The 20,460-nt window shown below is 37.7% G+C and overlaps 1 protein-coding gene across 2 annotated transcripts in view; it reads left to right on the top strand.

Moving 5' to 3' along the window:
- The first annotated feature begins 10,733 nt into the window (after positions 1 to 10,733).
- MYLK (myosin light chain kinase) overlaps positions 10,734 to 20,460 on the top strand; it is a 198,893-nt gene continuing 189,166 nt past the window's right edge. Inside the window, exons 1-4 of one of the 2 annotated variants that reach the window (XM_051985428.1) lie at positions 10,734 to 10,878; positions 15,545 to 15,563; positions 17,369 to 17,916; positions 18,904 to 19,110. In XM_051985428.1, the coding sequence (XP_051841388.1) occupies positions 10,749 to 10,878; positions 15,545 to 15,563; positions 17,369 to 17,916; positions 18,904 to 19,110 (904 nt within the window). In that variant the 5' untranslated portion in view covers positions 10,734 to 10,748. Of the gene's footprint in view, positions 10,879 to 15,544; positions 15,564 to 17,188; positions 17,917 to 18,903; positions 19,111 to 20,460 lie in introns of those variants that run through there. The other variant, XM_051985429.1, reaches the window with a different exon arrangement.

Below are 20,460 nucleotides of genomic sequence, written 5' to 3'. Positions count from 1 at the left end.
GATAGTTTTCCAAAACTTTCTTTTTGTTTTTTTTAACCATGCTGTTTTCTTGTTTTCCTAGCAGTTCTTTTGGAATAACATGTCCCTTGTCCAGTAATTTCTGTTTTGGGCCTTTCAAACACTGAGATGCTGTTGGCATTTATTTCTAGGTATTTTGTCTGATCTACCTTTATATTTTTAAATTCAGTACTTCAAAGTTTGGCTAATTTCCAAATAGATTTTGTTATCATTGTGTCAAATTCTATAAAGTAACCTTTTATGATTAGTATAGAATTGGATTAGTAGAGTAATTTGTGTAATCCAAGTAAGAAGTTATTGGGATCTGAGGGATCCTGTGAGTTACGCAGATTACCCATATATGAATGATATTGTGGAGATAGAAATGACCAGCTATGACTACTGATTATATATGTGAGATGAGGGAGAATAAGGAGGTGAAGAGGGCATCAACTTGCAAACATGGATGGCAAGAAGAGTGGTTCCCTTGATAGTAACTGGGAAGTGTGGGGAAGGTCAGGATTTCGGCCAAAAGACAAAGAATTCTGCTCTGGACATGTTGGGTTTGAGATGTTTCACATTTAGAAATATTCTCTTTTTTTGTCACTCCCTGCAGAATGTAAGAAGACAGGTACTATTACATTTGAGTCTGGGTAATTTCAACATCTATTCTGTTACTTTGCATAGAGTGAGTTTTTAATAATGTTTATTGTCCTTAAGAAGATATTGTTCTTCAAACTTCCATGAATTGTTTCTAATTATCCCTTTAAATAAATCTAATCCCTCTTTTGGATGATTAGGTGGTGTCATAGCAAACAGAGTGCCAGACCTAGCCTTAGACACTAACTGGGCAAGTCACTTAACCTTGTTTGCCTCAGTTTTCACATCTATAAAATGAGCTGAAAAAGAAAGTGGCAAACTATCCTAGTATCTTTGCCAAGACAACCCCAAACAGAGCAAAGAGTCAGACCCAATTGAAAAATGACTGAATAACAACAATACCTCTTCTATTTGACAACCTTTCTGGCATTTGAAGACAGCTGCCATGTCTTTCTAAATAGTCATACCTATGGCTGAAATACCCAGTTCCTTTAGATAATCCTTACATGACATGATTCAAATACATTATACTATTCTGGTTGTACTGCTCTGGAAATGCCCTAATTTTCCAATGTCTTTCAGACATTGTAGAGCCCAGAATTGAAAATGATACTCCAAATGGAGGCTGACTGAGGCAAAAATAAGTCAGGACTATCACTTTCCTTGACTTATTAAAGTAGTCTAAGATGACATTCCCTGTTACAGCTGCCTTGATAAACTCTGAACTTGCAGTTTATTAAAATCTCCCTCCCTCTTTTCTTTCTTCCCTCCCTCCCTATCTCTCTCTCTCTCTCTCTCTCTCTCTCTCTCTATCTCTCTCTCTGTCTCTCTCTGTCTCTGTCTCTCTCTGTCACTCTCCCTCTCTCTGTCTCTATCTCTCTCTTTCTCTTGTCTGTCTCTCTCTCTCTGTCTCTCTCTGTTTCTGTTTGTCTGCCTATCTCCGTCTGTCCCTGTTTGTCTATGTTTGTCTGTCTGTCTCTCTCTCTCTTCCCCTTCTTTTCTCCCTCCCTTCCCATTTGCTGTCCTACCCATCTTTTAGTTTTCTTTCTTGACTCACTTTCTTTTTTCTTTCCTTACTGCCTTCCTCTTTCCATCTTTCTTTGTCATGACTTTTAGATGGTCTGATGATTCTTCAATTATTTTTCCTCAGTCTGTTTTCCAGGTCAGTTGTTTTTCCTGTGAGATATTTTATATTTATTTTTTTAGACTTTTGAACTTGTTTTATCATTTCTTGGTGTTTCATGGAGTCATTAGCTTTCATTTCAATAAATTTAATTTTCAAAGAGTTATTTAGTAAATTTTTTCCAAGCTGTTAATTCTCTTTTCATATCTTTCTCGTATAACTGTCATTTATTTAAAATGTTTAGCTCTTTTTAATATTTTTGCTTTAACTCTTCTTGTGTCCAGATTGCATTTTGCTTTTAGATGTTAGTTTTAGATGTTTTCAAGTTAGACTCGTCTATATGCAGACTTCCCTGTTATCATAATAGCTGCTATGCTAAGGGCTGCTGTAGTGTTTCTACTTGACCTATATCCCAAAGGATATATCCCATAAAGGAGGAAAAGGATCCCACATGTGCAAAAAATGTTTGTGGCAGCCCTTTTTGTAGTGGCAAGAAACTGGAATGAGTGAATGCCCATCAGTTGAAGAATAGCTGAATAAATTGTGGTATATGAGCATTATGGAATATTACTGTACTGTAAGAAACGACCAGCAAGGTGAATATAGAGAAGGCTGGAGAGACTTACATGAACTGATGCTAAGTGAAATGAAAAGAACCATGAAGTCTTTGTACACGGCACCAAGAAAACTATACAATGATCAGTTTTGATGGATGTGGCTCTTTCTAACAATGAGATGATTGAGGCTAGTTTCAATGATCTCACCTGCACCTAGAGCGAGGACTGTGGGAACTGAGTGTGGATCGTAACATAGCATTTTCACTCTTTTTGTTGTTGTTTGTTTGCATTTTACTTTCTTACGCATTTGCTTTTCTTTTTGATCTTATTTTTCTTGTGCACCAAGAGAATTGTATGAATATGTTTACACATATTGCATTTAACATATGTTTTAATATGTATAACATATATTGGATTGCTTGCCATCTAGGGGAAGGGGTGAGGGGAAGGAGGGGAAAATCTGAAACACAAGGCTATGCAAGAGTCAATGTTGAAAAATTATCTGTGCATATGTTTTGAAAATAAAAGGCTTTAAAAATAAAAAATTAAATTAAAATTTTAAAAAAGGGCTGCTACATTTTCCCATATATGTTCCTTTTCCCTTTTTTATGATCTCTTTAGCATTCAGACCCAATAGAGACACTTCTGGATCAAAAATTATACACAGTTTGATACCCCTTTGCAGCCCATTTATTTTTTTTTTTAATTTTTACAGGCAATTTTATTTAAAATTTTGAATTTCAAATTCTTTCCCCTCATTCCTCTCTGAGATGTTAAGTAATCAGATATAGGTTATATATGTATGCCATTATATAAAACATTTTCTTATTAGTTATTTTGAATAAGAAGACTCCAATAAAAGAAAAAAGAAAGAAACAGAGTGAAAAATATCATGTCAGTCTGTATTCAATCACTGTCAGTTCTTTCTCTAGATGCAGACAGTATGCTTCATCATTAGTCCTTTGGGATTGCCTTGGATCATTGTATTGCTGAAAATGGCCAAGTCATTCACAGTTCTTCATCAAACAAAATTGTTACTGTATGCATAAGTTGATGTCTTTCCCGGTTTTTCTGAAACCATCCTGCTTGTCATTTCTCACAGCACAATCACATTCGGTTACAATCCTATATCATAGCTGATTTAGCCATTCTCCAAGTGATGGACATCCCTTTGATTTAATTCTGTGCCAACACAAAAGGAGCTGGAACAAGAGTATTCCGTTGTATTTATGTGCCACAATTTGTTCCGTAATTCTCCACTTGATAGGCAACAAGCTCTTTGCCAGACCAAAAGTGATGCCATAAATAGGTTTGTATGTTTTTCCCTTTGATCTCCTTGGTATTTGTGACTGGTTTTTGTCATTATGGGTTAAACTATATTTTAGGAGTAGAGACTTTCCTCATATAGTCCCAAATCATTTTGCACCCTTCTTTTCTTCACTTTATATTCTTACAATTCCACCACAGCCCTCTCACCAACCCAGCCACTCACTGCAGAACTAGATTAGCTTCTTTCTGTTTCCTCTGAGCACCTTTCTTATATGTTTTTCTTCCAATAGGAATAGAGGGATGCTGGACTTCAAGTCATAAAAACCTCAGTCCCAATCCCATCTCTCAAACCCTCACTAAGTGTGGGATGAAGTGATTTCATCTGATTTGACTTTAAATGTCTTAACTACACAATTACAAGGTTGGACTCAATAACCAGTTCCTTCCACCTCTAAATCCATGATGCTTGTTCATTATTTTAAGGAAGAACTTTATCCTCCCAGATAAACTGGAGAAGGATTAGGGAACCTTTGCTAAAGCAAGCATTATGTAATGATGAATTAAAAGCTAGATACAACAACTTTCCACCCTTTGAGTTGTATAAGTTGATAATTTTGTACGGCATGAAAATGATGTTATAAATATCCAAATGGCCCTTGGCAGAATCAAGGTTCCTCACCCCTGAACTGTGTTGTGGAAAAAGTGATCTTCAGTAAGACAACTTTTACTGTGCATCTTCTTTGTTCTGTATGTCGTTGTAGGCGCTGGGGAAAGAGATATACTGAACAAAACAATCCTTCTGTGAAGGAGTCACTTTTCAGTAAGGGAGATAGCAAGTCCACACATAAGTAAATGCTAAACAAAACTAAAGAGAATAAATAAGAAGCAGTTAAGTACAACATAGTTGAGGGTCAAGGCACAAGTTTTGGGGGATATCAGGGAGGTTTTATATAGATAATAGTAATTGAGATATGTCTTAAAGGAAGAAAAAATTCTTTGAGGCAGAAGTAAGAAGGGATGCATCCTAGTTGTTCAGAGGTCCAGAAACTGGAATTGCAGTGCTGTGTGAAGAACAGAAAGGATGGTTTGATTGAATCACAGCTTCTTACCTTTTCTAATTAGAAAACCAACATGCATTTCATAATACAGTACTGTTTCCTGGATCTCATAAGAACAAAAACATCTTGCAATAATCTGTTCAGGTCATTGGAATGTTCTCAACTCCCATACCTATTTAAAGGGAGGTCTTTGATTTGTTTAAGAAAGAGGCTTATCTGAGCTTTGTGTCATTATTATTAATAGTGTTTATCCAGGACTTCTCTACTTTTTCTCCTACATTCTGGAACTATTTGCCAATGTCCTTGATACTAGCAGATTCCTACTGGGGCCCTAATGCAAAGTGTAGCATGCCTAAAATGCCTATTAGAGGCAATTAATTCTCTCTCTCTTTTCGCATGCCTAAGTATTGCTCTGTAGAAGGTCGTGGCAAGGGAAGTCAGTTCCATCTAGGAAAGAAATATTAATCAGTTGGTTGAGAGAAATGATACATCTCAAACTTTTTAAAAGTCACACGGTCAAAAATGTTTATCAAACACCTATTATGTATCTGACACTGTACTAAGTGCTGAATATTATTAAATATTAATATTAAATATTATATAAAGGCTCCAAAATGGGAATGATCTGAGCAAAGGAAATGAGATAGGAGATAGCATTTTGTGCATGAACCCAACTGGTTAATTTACAAAGTGGGCCATAAGAATTAACTCCAGCCCTCGTGATTGGACCCCACTTTGCTCAGAGTCTGTAGGTCGGACCGATGCCCTTAACCTTTCCTGTTTGGTTTTCTATTTGCAGGAAGCTCTGCGAAGATGTCTAGAGGAGAGCCTTCTGGTGTCAAAGTCCTGGGGTGAGTGTAGTAGGAAATGGCAACAGATGGGGGACTGACCGCCTGTGGCCCGAGGGATGCTTCCTTTGTTGAGTTGGAGAGCAAATCTGGGATGTTGAGTGGCAGTCATCAGGGCAAGGGTGCAGAGGGGAGGAGGGTGCCCTAGGGTGCATAATTAGGGGACATCCCTGACCTGAGCATCTTTTCGCTCTAAGACAAGTCTTCTCTTGATTCCTTTTTTTAAGAGACAGAATAAGTTGATGACTTAGCCGTTCAATTCTAGGTGAAATGGAAGACAAAGCTAATTTTCTCCTGTGAAATAGACCCCAAACAAAAACAAAGTGTTAGCCTCGAAAGCAGGGAACCTGAGGGTCCGGTAAAGCAGCCTCATTCTATGCCTTTCCCCACTCTTTGGACATGAGAGAAAAGATTCAGAGCTTTGAGAGGGAAATGGGAGGGAGAGAACTGTAATCTCAACAGCTTTATAGCACAAGTCAGAATTAATTGTATCCCAATTGCTTTCCAGGGGCAGGCTGGCAGCCCCCACAGACACCCTGCCAAGCATCTGGGGAGAGAGCCCCCCCAGATTTGCTACTAAGCTCAGCAGGGTGGTGGCAAGAGAAGGCCAAACAGGTCGCTTCTCCTGCAAGATCACTGGCCGCCCCCAGCCCCAGGTCACTTGGCTGAAGGTAAGGAATGGCTGTACTGGATCCCAATGCCTGCCCTCAGGGTGAGACCTGTTGATGGGTAGAGACCCTCCAACCTTTTGTTTAGGATTCACAGGGACTGTCTGGTACCCCTCATGTCTGTAAAGCTACATGATTCATTGATTCAATCCACTTTTCCTTCCTGTCTCCCAAGCAGGGAAAATGAACTCTCTGTGAATCATGTCCCAAAATTAGACTAATACTCCTCAACCACAAAATCCTAATTATCACAAAACTCCTGATCAGCTGCAGATCTCAGGATTACAACCATTTTTCCTTTTCAGTTTCTTATTATTTGCTAGTTAGCAATCAAATGCCTACTTTTTATCAGCTGTCATTTCCATTGGGAAATAAATACAATGGCATCTTCTTTATGATGATCTTTACATTACCCTTGAAGTTGCATACCAGTCGATCTTCCTTTTCCCAAAACATTCAACACCCAAACATTGCTTTAGAACCGGAAGGTACCTTAGGGATCATCTAGTCTAACTCCCTCATATGAGGAAAATGAGGTCCAGAAAGGATGAGTAAATTAGCCAAAGTCACTTATATATTAAGTTAAAAAGCTAGAATTTCAACTAGGTTCTCTGGTGTAGATTCAGAACTCATTCCACTGTTTTGGAATAATAGCATAATTCCTGGCACATAGTTCAGTACTTAATAAATATTTGTTGACATTGGTATAAATTTCATCTGTCTTCAGCTACACAATCTTGAATTGAGCAGGTGTTTCTCTTATTTCTGGGAAAAGTCCTTGATTCCAGGCTCCATTTTCAGGCTAATCTGGTTGGTCATTCACCTTGACTACACATGCTGGACTCTTCAAGGAGTCTTACTTGTATAATATATGAATGGAAAAGCGTTTATTAAGTGTTTACCTTAGTGAAAGCTCTGTGCTTAAGCATTGGGGATACAAATATAGAAGGCAGCCTTTCTCTCAAAGGGTTCACATTCTTCACACTACTTAGGAGACTTTAGCTGCAGAGTCCAGTGATTTTAAAAGCTCAGCAGTCCTTCGAGTGCTGTGGAAAAACAGAAAATAATGCAACTTCTTCAATGTCATTCCCATGAATGAAATCATATTTATTTCTGATACTGAACCATTTGAAAGTACTGAAGACTTAGGGGACAAGAACCTTCTTTTCTGAATCTTCAGTAGTTATGACTGTTGAGGAGTGGAAGGCTGCCTTATCTACATAGCTGACATCTCCACAAAGGTATCTCCTCCGGATGTTGGCTATAGGGGCCTGCCTGAGTCTGGGTAGAATTGCCATTCCCAGGATTCTTGGCTTTAACTGCTTCTCAGTGGCAGTTGGTCAGTATTGTTGGTGGGATGGTCAGGCCCTTCTCCAATAAGGTTAACTGAGTTTATGGAGCTCATATTTCTGAAATTCCTTATTTTTATAAAGTGTTTTTTTTTTTTGTTTGCTTGTTTTTTAATCACAATAACCCTGTAATTAGAATGTTTTACTTGGAAACCTTTAGAAGTCATTGTGTTATAGGTGAGGAAATGGGCATTCAGAGAGTGGAATTACTTTGTCTAAGATGATGCAAGGATTTTATAGTAGAGCAGCCCTAGAACCCAAATACCTTGAACTCAGGAAAGCTGAAACCCAGATAACTCAATTCCTTCCATGTCACTTTTCTTATTATACCACTTCCACTGTGAGGTAATTCACATATATTTTTTCTTCAGAAATACATAATTTAGTTTTGTTCTTGGAACTGATACTCAAAAGCAGCCCTCCATTTTCCAAGTCTAATATCTCTTCCTGCTCTCCCTAGGACCTTTGCATTTTCATTTCAATTCACATTTATTTATAATTAATCTATAAAATGAATAATGCCTAGCATTATGAAATATTTTAAGGTTTACAAATAGATTAAGATTTACTTTATACATTTCATTTTATTTCATATTCACAATCCAACGTGAAGTGATTTGCTTAGGATCACATAGCTTCTTGATTGTTTTATTCACTGTTTTTCTATCTCTAGAACTTACTATTCTAGCTTCTGTAGCATCTAACTAGGATCAGCTATATGTCAGGAATTAGGGGTTACCTTCAAAGAGGCTGTTCCTTGACTTGGTCGTTTTCTACCTTTCTTGGCTTTTGTCACAATCATCAATTGTCCTAAAATCCATCAGATCTTTGTGTCCCATGGCCATTGTTCATTTCTTATTATTCACTGTGTCTGGGTGTCTAACTACCTCGGGGGTAAATACTAGAACCTGCCCCTTACCTTTGTATTCCTCCTAGAATCTGTTGATTGCCCAGTTTATCATAGGGATGTCCTGCATTAAATCGGAAGGTCACATGTGATCTAGAATGACCCTTGGGCTTCCTGATTCCATATCAAGGAATCAATATCAAGGCAATAATGCCTTGTATGGCTCCACACTCCTCAAGAGCAGACTCTAGAGAAAGAGAAAACAGGAGTGTCACTTTCCCACAGGCATACAAGAACACACACACACACGTACACACACACACACACACACACACACACATACACACACACACACACACTCTTCCCACAGCCTTGACCCTTTTCCAAGAAAGGACATGAAATTTATGACCACTGCCAGAAGAGGCCTTGGGGCACAGAAAAGAAGATATTTTTTTTTTTTCTTGCTTGCTTTTTTTTTTTTTTCTGGGAACTGACGTGGGAGGTTGGTGTAAACCTGGGATTAATGAAGCTTAAATCCATGTTTGGAAGAGGTCCTCAATCCAGGGATCTTGCTATGTTCCAGCAGCCGCAGTACCAAAAAGTACCAAAAAGCTTTTCTCTTTTGGACTCTTATCTAGTCATACTGGGTGACATGTCATTTGGTATACCCAGTGGTGCCCTGAAATCAGACTGGAAAGAGTCCTCCAAGATACCATTAGTCATAAAGCAAAAGCAAATATACATCTTAATTAGGTTGAAGATACATATATTTTTGAGACATGGCACAATTGACATAGGCAGAGTGTGTTGGAAGCCTGGAACAAAAAGTGGGTTTCTAAAGGTCCCTTTTTTCTCAAATGTGTCTTCCCCACCTGTACTATTACTATTACTAGAATCACAAATCAGACCTCAGAGGCTAGCACCTTGATCTTGAAAGGCATTTTAAAACACATTTAAAAATTTTTAAGTATACTTTTTTAAATTTACCATTTTAAAATAGACATGTTACCTAATAAAAAGAGCAGTAGGTGGAGAATTAAGAAACCTATGTTCTAGCCCCAACTTTATATAACCTTAACCATTTGGGTGATTGAGCAAAAACTGAACTGAACTGCTCTCTACCTCAGCTTCTTCTTCCTAAAAAAAAGTTTTAAACTAAATCATTGCTAAAGTACTGTCCAGCTTCGACCCCCTGGGATTTGATATCTTACTCAGCAGCATGGTTTGTGTCCCTACCTGAGTGGTTAGTTGACATTTTGTGCCTTTGGGGTATGAAACGGGTCATTTTCAGTGATGAAGAGGCAGGGATGAGCCTTGGGTTCAGAGTCCAGGAAGGCAGGGATAATGAGATCGGCTGTCCATGGAGAGGAGGGCATCAAGGGCTGATTTCACTTGCTCTGAAGTCTTCCCTGTGTTATTCTATGCGGACCCACAAAGATGACTATCTATATGGCTTGTATGGATGACTGGACTTGACCACTGGCAAATCATTTGACCTCTTTGAGCCATATCTTTTGTGTTAATGAAATGAAGGGACTAGATTAAACAGTATCCCAACAGTCCTTGCAACTCTATGTTGCAGTGTTGCAATTTGCAACTCGCAATATTATCTGAATTATGTGAAGGGGAACTGAGTTGAGGATGGGATCAGTATTTGTGTTACTTGTTCCATACAGGAGATAGCCCAAAAAAATGCTGAATGAAAGTAATTATTATTGGTAAAGGAAGTGATGAATCTCAGTTGATTAATTATAATAATAATAATAATACCATTTTCACAGACCTTATGGTCACTTCAGAAACCTTTGGAGGCAAGTATTATTATCCTCATTTTGTCAATGAGGAAACTGAGACTTAAAAAGGTTAGTCAGTCAATAAAAATGTACCAAGTTCCTATTATGTGCTAGACACAGTGCTAATTGTTTGGGATACAAAGAAAAGCTATACAATTCCTGTTCTTCAGTAGTTTAGATTGATGGGGGAGGCAACATGCAATCAATTATGGTACGAACAAAATACACACAGGCTAACCTGGAGATAACAGAGATGGCACTGGGGGGGGGGGTGCCTCGGGTCATCCCACTAAATAAATGTCTGAGGTAGGGTTCCATCCTGGGTCACCCAGATTTCAAGTCCCACACCCTTATTTGTCATTCCACCCATTGCCTGTTGCTGGGTTTAGCACACAGTGGGTGCTTAATAAATGTTTGTTGACTATTATTTACCATAGATTGAATGTGGAAGTCCAAATTGGAAGACTTTTGCTCCAGACCTTAGTGGTTTAAGTAGATAGTTCCTGCGGTTTTCAGCCCGCCAGTGGAAGAAGCAGCCAAGAGTTTGGGCTGAGGGGGACTTTTCTCTGTTACCTAGATATCTTATTCCTCATTTGCCCACAGGAGGAGGTCCCGCTGGAGCCGAGTGCCCGGATCCATATGCTTGAGAAGACTGGGGTGCAAGTGTTGGAGATCCAGGAGGTCCAGCCGTCTGACGTGGGTGTTTACACATGCATAGCAGTGAATGTAGCAGGGAGGGCGTCCATGTCTTCAGAGCTCATCATCCAAGGTACAGTCCAGGGGTGCAGGTGCTGGGGACTGGGGACCTCCAGATGCTGCTGGCCCGAACCGCCGGAACCACCTACTGATTCATTGAGTGTGTGCACCTGGGCTTGTGAATACTCTTAGGGTACTTGTCACAGTCATGATTTATAGGTACCCACTCTTATGTGCTCCAACATACTTCTGCTGTCTGTTAGGAGAAGCAGCAGAGCTTTATGGGCCTTGCCCACTCTAAGGTCCTATTTTTCTTAATCTGGGACTATTACTCCCTCTATTCACTTCTCGTCAATTTTATAACAAAAACACTACAAGAGCTGTTTGGCAGAAGCTCTCAGGTCTCTTTCCCTAATCTCATTCCCGGCTGACTTCCCTCTTTTTAATAATTTATACTCCTGCTTCACTTACACCTTAAGCATCCATCTTTCTCCTCCTTCCTCCAATTATGAATCAGCACTAGTAATCATATAATCCATTTCATAATATGGCATAGTATGGTCCCTATAAGGGGAAACAAGAGTTTTAAGGTTGGTTTATTTTGATTTTCATTTTTAAGCAAAATGATGAGGTTTTTTTTTTTTTTTTTTAATATTGGAAGGTATAAGGGAAAGGAATGATGAGGATTGGGGGAGCCAATTCCAGAATTAAATTTAAAATCAACAAGAAATGAATAGAAAGAGTAATAGTGCCAGATTAGGAATAACAGAACCTTAGAGTATAAAAAGACTGGGAAGGTAGGAGGGAGCTAGACTATGAAAGGCTTTGAATTCCAAAACAAAGCATTTCTCATGTGTTCCTGGGGACAATAGGGAGCCACTGGAGTTTATTGAATGGGGAAGGTGACATGATCATTCTTGTGTTTTAGGAAAATCCCTTTAGTGGAAGATGGATTAGAGAGAGAGAGATTTGGTAGGCAGACCTCAGCAAGTTATTGCAGTAATCAGGGCATGAGATGGCAAGGACCTACACTAAAATAGGGGCAGTTTCAGGGGAGAGAAGGGAATATATTGGAAAGATGTTATAAAAGTGAATTTGACAGGCCTGGGCAACAGATTGGATGTAGGGTGGAAGTCAATGGAGAGGTTGGGAAGGTGGATTTTAGAATCATCAGCCTTGAGATAATAATTAAATTCTTGGGAGCTGATGAGATTGCTAAGTGAGGTAGTAGAGTAAGAGGGCCCCTCACTGAAGCCTGAGGGATACCTACAATTAGAGAACATGATTTGGACAAGGATCCAGCAAAGGAGAGAGAGAATGATTGCTTGCTCATTAGGTCCCATTATTCAGCCAGCTCCAAATCTAGCTAATTGAATTGTGGCCTAGTCCATTTGTCCCTCAAATCAGCAAGACAGGTTTTGTAAAATGCCCTGATAAAACCTAAGTAAACTGTCTCTACAACCTTCTCCTGGTTTAATAACCTAGGGATCCTGAGAAAAGAGGAAGTAAAGTTGATTTGGCGTGAGGTATTATTGATCAAGCCTGGCTGTTCCTTTGAAATCACTGCTTCCTCCTCTCAGTGTTAACTTACCATAATTTTCATCATAGGCTCCATAATTTTTCTAAGAATCAAGATCAAGATCACTGGCCTAGAGTTGATAGGCTTCATGTTCTTTCTGGTACAGTAGTAATAGTAATGGGACCTATTCCCACCTCTGACCATTATTATATATGTGTCCTCAGTGAATCACTTAACTTCCTTTAACTGCATTTTCCATTATTGTATATATGTCCTCAATGAATCACTTAACTTCCTTAATTATAAAATAAAGAATTTGGAGTAGATGGTGACTGAAGGCCCTACCAACTCTAAATCTGCAATCCTTTTTTTAAAAAAAAATATTAAAATAACTTTGAAATACCACTCTATTTGCCATAAACTTGGCAAGGACAGTTAAAAAATAAATATAGCAATACATAATAGTTATAAAACTAATGAGACCTTTTCATCCAGTGGTTGTGCTATTAAGAATATAACTTTAAAATAATAAATGAGAAAAGAAATGGAGGGGGGAAAAATCCCTCTCTCCTAGAGGAAAACCCAGGATTGAAACCCAGTTCTTCTTCCTCCAATTCTAATGCTCTCTTATTATGTCAAATCTAGGGTTATCTCTAGTATATATATAGTATTATATATACATACATACATACACACACACACACACACGTATATAATGATTTTTCTTAAATTGGTTTCTAGACTTATTTACTAAGAGTCAGTTGTGATGGAGTAATCAATAGAGACCTGGCCTCAGAGTCAGAAATAACTCAATTCTAATGATGTTTTGGACTTATGCTAGTCTGAACAGGTCACTTCACTTGTCAGTGCTGGAGGCAACTTGCTAAGACTGTTATTTGCAGAAATGGGGATTTCCTCAGGAGATACTCCCAAGATAAATACAATCACAGGCCTTACCCAAAAGAAGAAAATAAATAAAAAACCTCTCTTTTTGAAATGCATAAAAGCTTCTCCCTTCCCCTGCTCCCATCTACCATGAATCTTGTTTTGCGTTCTTCTAGTACTTGTTTTATGAATAGATTTTATCATGGATTTTCTTTATCCCATCATATATTTGTCAGTGTGAAGTTTGTGTGGACACAAGTTTATTCATCATTGATATTTAATACAGTAAGTAAATGATGACTAGAATGCTTAGAGAGGAAAAATAAAAGGCAGGTAGCCAAGTACTAAATAAAGAGATCCTTCTCTTTGTTGTTCTTTTATTTGTTTTGTCTCAATTTCCTATTGTAGTTTGAATATTTTTCTAGGTCATTCTATTTAGTTATTCATTTTTAAATTTTCAACTCCATATTATGTGGTACCTGCATATTTTACATTTACATCTAAATATATGTATGTATACACATATGTATAAATATGTGTATATACTTATATACACAAACACAAACACATATCTTGGGACAGCCAAGTGGTGCAGATTCCTGGTGAGTTCAAAAATGGCCTCAGATTTAATAACTATGTGACCCTGGGCAAATATCTTAACCCTATTTATATCAGTTTCCTCATCTGTAAAATGAGCTGGAAACGGAAATGGCAAGTCATTTCAATATCTTTGCCGAGAAAATACAAAATGGAATCACAAAGAGTCAAACATGAGTAAAATGACTGAACATTTTAAGCATTTAATAACAAAATCTCAATAAGATTTTTGGTATACCCTACACAGAATAATATCAATGATAACAAAAAGAATATTTATGTAGCACTGTAATTTTCCAGAGTGCTTTACAAATATCTCACTTTATCCTTACAACAACTCTGAGACATAAGATCTCTTACTTTCATTATTTTACAGATCAGAAAAATGAGGCAGACAGCAATTAGGTGATTAAGTTAGAAATCTGAGGCTTTATAGTATTTTATAAAGCTATAGTTTGTGTATATATATATTTGTAGATTTCTCTGCATTGAAGTGTATATGCGTGCCTTTATGTATAGTCTTCATGTTCATGTCTGCTTATTCTTCCATGTAGATTCTAGTATTAATTTATTGGTTTTCCCAGTTAGCCTCAAAGTATTTATACATCTCTTTATTTCTCCCATTAGGCTTTTAGATTTTTAAAAATTCATCTTTTATTCCACAAATTAATTTAACATGGTGAATAGATTGTATTTTTCTATATTTTGTAGTTGCATGTCATATAGAAATATGATATTTATGAATTTTATCATATTTTTTGAAGCTTTGGTATTTGTTTTTTTATATTTGATAACTTTTTGGTTCATTTTCTTAGATTATCTAGATACAAAGTTAGGTTATCTATAAAAACTAATGTACTTATTTTTTTCTTTTTACTTATTTTTCTTGTCTAACAGTTATAATCAATGCTTTTTATTTTAAATAGGAATAATGACTAAGGACAAATATATGATCACTGTACTCTTTTTTTTTCATTTTAAGAAAGAGATCTCCCATGCCTGTTTCTCTTCCCTCTTCCCTTCCCCTCCCCTCCCCCCCACTTTAAGCAAAAATAGTTATTTTGTTTATTAACGCCTGGCATCTACTGAGGTAATTTTGTGATTTCTATTATTTTTCCTGTTATTAAGTTTATCTATGAAATGAGGTTGGAAATTAATTGCTTTCTCTTTTGGAAGACCACTGACCCTCAGTACAACAAGGTCCCCCCTTCTCTAAGTTAAAATATTGTAGGCTTCTACAAAAAGTAGACCTTTTCTGGTGACATTGGCCCATTCGGCCCGCCTCAGTGTATCCATCTGGAATTATGATCAGAATCTGCACCTGCACTTTGGTAAGGGTAGGGGACCCCTTGTAAGGAAACCCTGCCTCAACTGCTGCAGCGGGGCAAATGTTATACAACTTCTTGTCTCGGTGAGTTGCTTGGAGGCACTGAGGAAGACTTATCAAGGGTCATGTGCCTTAAAGTGTGTCTGGGCCAGGACTTGAACATGGGTCTTCTACATTCTTTCCCACCTCTGCCATGATACTTCTCAGGGGTGTTAACCCTAAAAAAATCAGGACATTGAGCGAAGAGGATTTTGGGCTGGTTACCTAAGATGAAGGTGTAGGAAGGGCAAAGATAATTCAGTGTTTGGGGATGTTCAAATACTGTGCAAAGTCATAGAGGCCTTGTTTTATCTTTCCTTTGGATCGTAAGATGCTTTATTAACAGTATCTTTTTCCCTCTTCTTTTTCCAGGTACAGATAAGACAAATAGGTATGTTTAACTGTCTTGATTATTGAGTTGAAAAAGGAAAGGGAATATAAGGTTTTTCTCTGAAATTATCACTGTTTATTATACTAGTATTATAGTAATAATAATATATTTGTGGGAGCTGAGTTATCTTTGACATTTTTGTATTACTTGATGGTTTGTACTTGATGAGTACTTTCCATTCCACTATTTTCCACTGACCTTTAACATTTTTTAGGTATGTAGAATAAATGTCACCCACGTTTTACACATGAGGAAATTGAGTCTCCTCAGGTTAAATAGATTGCCCAAGATCATATGACTAATTGGCAGCAAATCCTGAATTTGAACTCTCATCTTTCTTCTGATTCCAAACATAGTTTTACAATCTCTGCACCATAAATGATTCCCAGATATAAGGCTCCTATTTATTGTTTTCTTCCACTTTTTTTTCTTCCACATAATTTCACAGTGTCAGGAGCAAAAATACTTTGAGAAAACAGTGGCGCTGAGAATTGTTCACTTTGATGTCTGTGTAGAGATTGTAAATGTGATTCAAATTCCTCCTGACCTTCTTCAGAATGTTTCTGGGAATCCATTTCCCTGTCCAGGAATGAGCCCAGAATTATAAGGAGGAGAAATGATGCTGACCTAACGCATTTCAGATACAAAGAAATATTTAAGAGTTATCGAAAAGTACTATTTGTTACCTGGACCACCATGAAAAATGGCTGAGAACTTTATTATTAGTCATCAAGCATTTATTAAGCACTGACTATATACCAGGTTCTATGCTTTTAAAAAAAGGCACAAATACAGTCCTTGTCTTTGTATGTGTAATTATTTATATATTGTCCTTATTATATAGTTTGTCTTTCCTGTATATATACTTTAATATATAATATATATTTATAACTATTTGTATATGTACCTTAATATATAATATATATATACACTCAAGTCATACATACATATACATGTATATGTTATCTACATATTGTCATATTGTATAGCATGTATTTACTGTATATACACCTTAATATATATTATATACAACTATATGTACACATGCATATACCTGTATACACACAGAATATATATTCACATATGTGCATGCATACATACACAGACTCATAGTTCTTTGCATGTTATCCTTATTGCATAGTTTATTCTTACTGAATAAGCACAGACTTGAGTTTAAATCCCAGGTCTTGTGCCTTATAAGCCAAGTGATCCCAAGTCCTTTTTATCTTTCATAGTCTTTAGTATTATTATTTAAAAATAAGTTTCTTGACACAGATGATCTCCAAAATCTCTTCTATCATTTGACAGTTAGGAGACACAATGGATAGAAGGCTGGAGTCAGAAAGACTGAATTCAGTTCTTGATAAGACACTCACTCACTATGTGACCCTGAGCTAATCCCTTAATTTTTCTCAGCCTTAGTTTCCTCATCTGTAACACGGGCATAAAATACTATCAGCTTATTGTTGTGAGGATCAAATGAGTCATGTACACAAACTTTAAAGTGTTTTATATATATAAAGTTTATATAATAAAATGTTATTTATACAAACTATTATTATTGTTGAGGACTTTCTGTGGTTCTCAGACTTGTTAGTTTTAGGGGTTATTATTCATTTTAACACTTGCCCGTGAAACATGACTTCCAATATGGGAGGGATTTTTTTTGGTGTTAACTTTTTTTTTACTTCATGGGGTTTTTACAATCTCTGATTTCTGACTTTGTGATGATTAATGTCTCTAAGTGTCCTGATGATTCTTTTATTCTCTGAACTAATTCATTCCCTCTTTCTTCCTAACGACAGATATCCCTTGAACGCAGTTGTGGCTGGAAGTTCAGAAATTAAGAAAGTGACAGCTGATAACACCTCAAAACATCGCCACCTGAGTGGTCTAGAAAGTGTAGAAACGAGTCACAATCACTCAGACCTCCTAAGAAAGTACTCTAGAGAAAATGAAAGAACCCACAGGCCAGCCCAGTCACTCAGTGAATCTCGTCCAGAACCCCTCTCCAAGCTGAATGAGAAAGTCCCAGAGGTGGCCCCAGTGCTTCAGAAGACATCGAGCACTATCATCCTGCAGTCTGTAAGGGCCTCTGTGGAATCCAAGCCACAAGCCACGGGCAACCTCCTATTTCAAGGGGAAGAGAAGAAACCCACAACGAAGTCTATAGGATCTCCTCTGACAAAGGAACCTGATCCCAAGAGCCAGGAACTGGAGACCAAAATAGCCACCAAGAAAATTACCCTTGAAAACCGAAGAAACAAGGCCCTTGGGGAGTCCCCTCAATTCTTGATACAGCCTGAGAGTCAGGAAATCCAAGAAGGAGACGAAGTCAAGTTTAGAAGTCGGGGTGAGTGAGACAATGTTTTCCTTAAGGTCTTGTAGTTTCCCCCATTAATTTCATTTATTTTCTATTCCAAGTTCCTTAGGGCCCTTCAGAGCCATGGTATACTAAGAGGAATCACAGAGGCAAGGAGACCTAGCCTCCAACTTCAGGAAATATTTAATACAGCAAAGGCTCAGGATTTCCCAGTCTGACAAAAGTCAAAATATTTTGGAGATATCCTGTTTTCTGTAGCTAAGGCCCAACAAACAGGCTGTGCCCTGAGCTTGACATAACCATAATCCTTTGCTCCCCGAATATCATCTTCTAGCAAAATGTATTGCTGGACCAGCACCAGGTGTTCACTGAGGGATTTAGTTCTCCCTCTTTCCCAGGGCTGTCCCTCACATTCATAATCCCTGCACTCCTGTGGCCTTCAGGGCAAGTATGACCCCAATACTTGAGATAATATTGGTCCCAAGGGCCTATGTAAACAGTAACTCAAGACCTAAAAATGATTATGCCATAATCTAGCCCACTTGTGTTATATAAGATCTGCCTTTGGCCCAGCATGTTAAGCTTTTCTTCTTAGGAGGAATGGCTTCCATTTGCAAATGCCATTTTCCTCACTTTGAAATAAGTCCAACTTCTGTTTGTGTCCCGACTTTCATGCCTCTGGCTTGCTCTCTTTCTTTGGCTCTGTTCACCCACAGGGGGTTTCAAAAAATGTTCCATGGTACTTGTCATTAGAAATTTTTCATAATAAATTACAAAGTGAGACCATAACTAGGAAATGGATGTTAAGAAAAGATGCAGTCGTGTGACATTCCTTGGGATAAAAGGCATTGTAAAAAGAGGGAGGGAGTGGACAGGTAGGGGTAGTTTGGTCATCAGGCTTTGTGCTCTCATTTATTTACTCATCTCTCCCACCCCCAGTCACTAACACTATTTCATATATATATATATATATATATATATATACACACACACACAAACCATTACCTATTCGTGTAGTTTCAGGGACTCCAAAGCCAACTGTGGAATGGTTCCGGGACAACACCCTGCTTAAAGAAAGCAAAGGGATCCAGATATACGAAGATGAAGATGTTACGCACTGCCTGTGCCTACAGAAGGCTCAGATGGAAGACAGTGGCAGCTACAGCTGCATGGCCTACAACAGTAAAGGTCGTGTAACCAGCCGGTGGATGCTGACAGTCAGAAGTGAGTGTATCTCCATGGGTGCCGTTACCTACTTCTTAATTCTCTATGGGGAGACGATTCACCTGGAAGATTTTTTTTATTTCTATCTTCTTCCCCCATAAACTTCTATGAAGTCAGGGATTTTAATCAGGTAGTTGGGTTTCCTGCAGAAACATCTTTCATATTATTCCAAGGCCAAAGAGAAAGTTGTTTGGGAGAAGGATAATCATATCTACTCACTGATTTCATTAAGAGTGATTTCATTTTATGTGCAAAGATTCTAAGATCATAAGAGTTAGAAATGGAAGGATCCTTAATTTAATCCAGTTTCCTCATTTCATAGATAAGAAAACTTCAAGATTTTTAAAGTAATTGAGGATTAATTCTTATGTGCCTATTTTTAAGTGGTATGAGATTGGGAGGGGTTGGAGAGTATAATATGTGATATAGGGAACTTTTATCTCTTTATATTGATTTTCAGTCTCATTTTGAACACTACCTCTTACTGTAAAATCATTGCATGAGGAGACATGCAAATGGGGCAAATTTTTCCCCATATCATACATACATGCCAGACATATCCTCACATTTCCTTTTATGAAGTCTCTATTTCATTTCCTATAATAACAACTCTAAAACTTTTCCTTTCTTTCTTCAGGTTATATCCTTATTGTTGCCTAGGAATTTTCGTGATGTGAGATAGCCTCTTATTTCACTGAGATCAAGGTCACTGAACAAAAGTTCCAATAAGTCCCATCCTCTGCCTCTGAAAACAGCCTTATTCCTTATTTTCTTCACCGTCTCACTGGTCACAGAAAAGTCATTGAGACTAATCATTCTGCTTTTGGCTTTGATTCTATTCTATTTTGCCTTCTTCAGTTTAATCAAGCCCTTTCTCCAATAATCATTCTTTCTCTCTTTTTCTTGTATTTTCAATCACTCCCAATGCCTCCTTCTTTCCCTACTAGGACCCTTGCTTTGGCTGCCATCCCTTCCCTCTCCTTTTTTGCACAGAAAGAAATTCTTGAAAATTTCCTTATATTCCACTTGACTTTGATTCATTCCCTTATAAGTATGGGATTATAGATTCAGTGTGAGAAGACATCTTAGTTGTCGTGTTAGTCCAACCTTTTTGTTTTATCAGTGAAGAAATTGAGACAAAAAAAGAGTGAGATGACCACATCATATAGGTGGTAAGTAGAAGAGGCAGGATATGAGCATCCTTTGACTTCAACTAGAGTTCTCCTCCCTGGACTTCTCTGTTCCACCAAACTGGTTTCCACCTGCATTAATCTAAAACTGTTCTCTAAAAAGTCACTAGTAACTTCTTAATCACTAAACCAAATGGCCACTTTTTTAATCTTCGTCCTA

The sequence above is a fragment of the Antechinus flavipes genome, chromosome 3 (assembly GCF_016432865.1).
Source record: "Antechinus flavipes isolate AdamAnt ecotype Samford, QLD, Australia chromosome 3, AdamAnt_v2, whole genome shotgun sequence".
Classification (NCBI taxonomy): domain Eukaryota; kingdom Metazoa; phylum Chordata; class Mammalia; order Dasyuromorphia; family Dasyuridae; genus Antechinus; species Antechinus flavipes.
This window is presented reverse-complemented; position numbering and strand designations above follow the sequence as displayed.